Below are 6,000 nucleotides of genomic sequence, written 5' to 3' on the forward strand. Positions count from 1 at the left end.
CCTTGAAGCCCTGGAAGCTAGACCTACTCATTTCCCCAGAAGAAGTTGAGACCCTAGAGCACGGGTGTCAAACTCGCCACGTCATGTGACATGTTGCGACGTATCACGACTCTTTTTGCATTGCAATGGGGTGGACGCGGCTTTGGTATGATGAAACCGGCCCACGGGCCGGCAGTTTGACACCTCTGCCCTAGAGACAAGAGAGCCATTTGTTTTGTGGTATAGCTTTCCAAAAAGAGTGGTTAGACTTGTTTTATTCCAGTGAATTTTTTTTCTTTTAGATGAACCTTTTGCTTCTGTTTGTTAACCTGTTTGGCTGATCTTCCCAGATTGGCCAAATCTACACTGACTCTGATCCCACTTCTGGGTACACATGAGATCATCTTTGCTTTTGTTACTGATGAGCACGCCAAAGGGACACTGCGGTTTGTGAAGCTCTTTTTTGAACTCTCCTCTGCTTCTTTTCAGGTAGGACCTACATACTCTATTCAGTGTGAAATTTTGTAATCAGGATTTCAAGATTTTTCTTTTTTTAAGGCTGTTTCTAATGGTGTCGGCTCCAGTCTGTGCTAGGATTGTTGTGCTCTAGAAACTGAGTGGATGAATGTCTTCACTTTGGTTAGAATTTGATACACCTACTATGAAGTACATCTAGATGACTGTAGAGTACTCAGAGTACATCTAGATGAGAAATCATAATTTCCTTTTTCACTAGATTAACAAGCAAGGTTCCCTTTAATTTCATTGTAGGCGTGTTTTGCCCAGCCATTAGGTTTGTCAACTGTCCAGAATTTTGAGTGCTCATCAGAACGGAAGAATAGGAAACAAACAAACAAAAAAACTGCCAAGCCATTTCATCATTTTTGCAGCTGACTCAGCAAATGCAGGACATGCATGCTTGTCTCAAGGTTGGAATTGAACAAAGGAATCCATCAGTTTTACATGACAGTTCAGTGGTCAGTTGGAGATACTTGCTTAATAAGGCACACTTGGATATATCACCCCCCTCGACCAAATGGTTTTCTTTGTGATACAGAATACAGAAGAGATCACCTGGTGTCTTACTTTCTGCCTTTATTCTGCTGCTGTTATATACAGATAGGAGTGTGGGTAGACTGTCTTTTAGGACTGACCATATTAATATTTCACAGGATTATTTCTAATGGCTCTGGAAAAGACTTTGCTTTTTATACAGCTATATAAATTCTTGTTTTTGCTCTATAGTATCTCTCGGGGCTTTGCTTTTTATCTAATTCATCTAGTTTTATCTGAGTTAAATGCTTTGAGGTTTCTAATGATACATGTCAAGCTATATTTTTGCTAGGTGAACTGAATGCTCTGAATAGGCACAGGGTCTACGTGGAAGTGTGCTTAACTGCAAGCTGACAGGCTGAAAATAATCTACATAATTTTTCAAGAGATGTGACTTGCACTATTTGCAGAGTATTTGTAGAGGGACATCAGGTTGATGAACTGCAATCCCAGCCTGTCTGGTTGAGGAAGACTGTGTTAGCAACACACTGCTCCTAATTCTTGAGAAATTTCCTTGTAGTGAATATGCATCTGATTTAATCTGTTAGTGCTGCTATTTTTACATTGAATGAATCAGTCACTATCTGACTATCAGTTGTCATTTTTCCCCCCAAAAGGGCAATGAACCAAGTTGCTAATGAAATGAATTAACCTGACATTCTGTAGGAGCTTTTCTTCCTGGTCTTGAGTCAGCAAGGCACTATTCAGTCAAATGAAATCTTCTTCCACTTTCTCATGCTGCAGAAAAAAGCAGAATTAGATATAGTCTGTTTCCTCATTGGTTTTGCTGGTGAAGCTTAATTCAAGGATGTGTGGTTTTTCTAACTGCTATTTTGTTATCTTTGCTTTTCAGGGACTTCTGGTGGCAATTCTCTACTGTTTTAACAATACTGAGGTGAGAGGCATAGAAAGTTGCTTAATTCCACACTATTAAGTTTTGATTGCTTCTATCAATAACACATTTAAAAGAAACTAAAATCACATTTATCTACCAAATGATGGCTATTTTGGATCAAAATCATTTATAGCTTTTATTTAAAAAGGACTTTAATCTTCAAAATGGCTAGCTAAATTTGACATCCGGTGAGTTTTACCTTTTTTGGATTTAAACAGAGGCAAAACTTCATATCCTCTTTAAAATCATTATACTCATCACACAAAAAGGATCTATTCTTTTAAAACTTGTAGCTGTTATCATACATCATTCAGTAGATAGCTTTCAACATTTAAAATGGTTGTTTCTAAAAACAAGTAAATTTCATTGAACTTTGAACACAATAGTAGGTCTACATAACTTAGAGAACAGTGAATTACCACAAATGAAGTAATCATAATTTGGGGATGTTTGAATCTACTGTTCATAATAAAATGAATCTTGAAAGACTGTGGAACATATGCTATAGATTTCCATTCAAGGGAAAACATGAATGGAAATATCTTTGGACAGATGTTTGATCATATTTTGTTCTCATTCATTTGTTTTCTTCAGTCCATTCAGCTTTCAGTTCCAATTCTTTTTAACAAGTAATTACACTTGAATTACTCAGTTCTTGTTCTGGTAAAATACCAGAATCTGTATAAAATTTGAGCTTGAATGTTTATCTCTGGTGTAAAATTTGACATGAGAATAGTTGTCTCTAGCAAAGTCGTAGTACTTTTAACCAGTATAGACAGTTATTCTATAGACAGTTATTTTGCCAAATAAATCTCCGTATAACTAGATTTCATGCATGGTTACAAGGATTTCGATTCTGAGACTCCTGGAATTTTGAATTAAAGTGCTACTGAGAATTAAAATCTGAATTTTTAAGAAATGCTTCCACTTTAAAACATGTAATAAACCATTTAATTACAGCTCTACTAAATTCTTTAAACATTTTTTACCAAGCACATTCTACAGTATTATGAGGACAAATCTATTTCCAATTTGAAAAGCAAAAGGAAGACCATAAGTGACTCATCTTGAACCTATTTCTTACTCATAGTTTTCTTTTTAGCTCTTCTTTCACCAAAGTTTTCCCAGTTTTGATATGCTACTGCTTACAAGGGATAAGTTTAAATATATGGGATGCTCAACCATCCTCATAGTTGCAGGCCTGGTTTGTTTTTGATATTTGATCTACTTCCAGAGGCTTAGGGTAGGCATGCAAATGGGTATACCATAATGGAAAGCATTATATTCAGATATTTTTTCTACTTTAGGTTAAACATTGGAACTTTCAGGTTTTAAGGTGTTTCTGATTTATGGATGTGGAAAAATAATGGTAGTGTAAATATGCACACTGCTGTCATAATATAATAGGCCACTCTACATTATTTCTATAAAAATCAAAAGTACCACATTATGTAAAGAGACATGATAAAACTGAACTTCCTGTAAAAAGACATGAGCCTAGATTCTAGAACCTAGAAATAACCTCACGGTGGTATTTTTCAAATTTTAAAATAATTATTTGCTTTGCCAATTTTCCCTCCCTCTTCTTTCCTTAAAAACTGATATAGGTCATAGTTTTGTTGTTGTAATTGGTTTCCTTTCCCCAATGCAATATTTATTTCCTATTATGACCTTGGAGTTCATTCACAGATCACTAGATTGTTAGCATGGTGAAATGGCTCAGAACATATTTTATACATTTAGATTTTAACTCTTATACAACAATATGCTTTCTTAAATTACAGTCATGGATGAAGGCTGGAGAAATTACATTAAACTTTAACCTATCAGAAAAAATGGAAAATCTATATGCTCAATTGTAAAAACATGTGGTGATTGCAGTATAGAAATATATTGATGCATTTTGTTCCTTAATTGTTATCATAAAGACCTTTGAGGAGACATTATTTGGATATTTCATCCAATTGTGCCATTTCATAAAGTATTGCCTATCCGTAATTAAACAATGGTGGCTCTCTTATACAATATTGTAAGCAATGAGGAGTAATTTGTACCAATATTTCCATCATATCTGAGTGAATTGAAATAGTCCTTTTCATTTGTTGATTAAAATCAAATGAACAGTAGAATAAATACTACCTAGATTGAGTTTTTATTTTCACATACCAAACTTGATATTCAACTATTTCAGTCACCATAAATTTAAACTAGATTCAAAACCAACTTACTTAATGAAATACAAAATGTCACTCAGCTGTGTTTTAGTTAAAATACTTATGGTGCCTTGAAAGATGTTGGAGATTCTGGTAAATGTTTGCTCTTCCTCAGTTACACTATTCATCCATTCTGCTTAGGGGAAGGAGAAACTTATGGTAGACATGCAAGGTTCAATCCTGTGTTGTCCTCTCTGAAGCCAAAACTGCTGTTAATACAGATTGTGTTGAGGTAGATGGTTATTTCATCAACAGTAATTGCTCTTGCGATTTTTTGTATTGTAACTTGCATAATTTCTGTGACTGGTCATGCTATAGGCACAGGTGTCAAACTCAAGATGTCATGTGATGTGTCACAACGTATCATGACTTTTTTCCCATTGCCGGCAATGGAGTGGGCATGGTTTTGGCGTGACGCATCCGGCCCACAGGCCAGCAGTTTGACACCCCTGCTATAGGGACTTCTCATAGCGAATTGCTCATCCTTAGAGTATAAAAGTTGCATGTATACAACATACATAAATCCCATACTTAACTAGTCACAATTGTATTTGGTAATTGTTTTTATATTTCAGTACTGTGAAAATTTACTCAGTAAGTCCCTCTGGAGTTCAGCCTGACCTCATGAAAAAAATCCTGCATTTTTAACCAAGCCTTTAAAACAATTGAAATTATGCTCTTTAACACTATCTATACAAGAGGTTGGACTTGCTGCAGTTACATTGGGAACACTGAATGCCAGAAAAGAGTTCTTGAAAAAACTATAAGCAAACATATCAGATTTTGTAGAGTCATGCTCAGTCCAATTTTAGCTAGAACAGCTCAGTCTGCAGCAAAGGTCTTCAATAAATCTTATATCCTGTGTTGTGTGTATATATTTTTATCTATAGGGTTTGAAGAAGCTGTTGCCATTAGTATTAAAAAAACAACGTATATGAGATGTCTTGGAACAATAAAACTACATTAAAACCTTGTTAAGGATGCTAACTTTACGCTCATATCAGGTGGCCAAATATCTTCAATTCATACAAATGCACAAAACATTTAATTGATAGGTTATTTTGTCATCTTAGTGTTTCTTTTCCCTGGCAATGAATTGCTGTACCAAGCTCTGTTTTCCTACTGTAAAGTTAATTAAACACCATAATAAAGATATTTGATTTCATTAGTTTTAATTATCTAAAACACTGTATGTTTTTTTAGCTCTGTAACAAAAGTGCAGCAGTACTAGATCATATGTTGTCCTCTTTCCCTTTGTTTCCTTATGTAAGGTTCGGACAGAATTCCAGAAAAGCTGGGAACGATGGAGATTGGAACACTTCTATGTCCAAAGAGACAACAGTATGAAGCCACTTAAATATCCAGCCAACAGCATTAGTAGTGGAGGTACAGTCGGAACCACAGTCTACGCTGCTACTTGTCAAGCTACTACATTCAGCTAAAATGCAAAGGAAATGGCCCCTCTGACCAGAATTGTAGAAGATAAAATTGAACACTCAGCCAGACTGTTAAGAGTCTTCAGAAAATTTTACCTTCAGCTGTTCATTGCTGCAGGCAGCTGAATAAGCTTTTAAAATAAAGCTTATATTATGGCTAATATAATCAGTGCATTTGAGGGTAGAAGTCACCATCAAAGTAAGTTTAAACAGTTTTTCCCCAATTAATACCAGAGGCCTCCAGGTGTCCAAAGCCTAAACCCTGTGTTGATGCTGTTACAAAGCATGAGGTTAATAACCTATTAGAACAGGAAGACAATTTGAAGCATTGATTAAATTATAAGAATGCCTCTGATTCATGCAGACAAGAAAGATCAGCCGTTGAGAAAGATAAGGCTAACCACAGCCATGGTTAGAAAAAAGC

The 6,000-nt window shown here is 35.5% G+C and overlaps 1 protein-coding gene across 1 annotated transcript in view; it reads left to right on the plus strand.

Annotated features, from left to right (window-relative positions):
- GLP1R (glucagon like peptide 1 receptor) overlaps nt 1-5,635 on the plus strand; it is a gene marked incomplete at its 5' end in the record, with an annotated part of 106,623 nt that extends 100,988 nt beyond the window's left edge. The window contains 3 exons of the mRNA XM_081315189.1: nt 330-468; nt 1,886-1,927; nt 5,412-5,635. Of these exons, the coding sequence (XP_081171315.1) occupies nt 330-468; nt 1,886-1,927; nt 5,412-5,582 (352 nt within the window). The 3' untranslated portion in view covers nt 5,583-5,635. The remainder of the gene's footprint in view (nt 1-329; nt 469-1,885; nt 1,928-5,411) is intronic.
- Between the last annotated feature and the right edge of the window lie 365 nt (nt 5,636-6,000).

Source organism: Vipera berus, assembly GCF_964194415.1.
Source record: "Vipera berus genome assembly, chromosome: 1".
NCBI lineage: Eukaryota > Metazoa > Chordata > Lepidosauria > Squamata > Viperidae > Vipera > Vipera berus.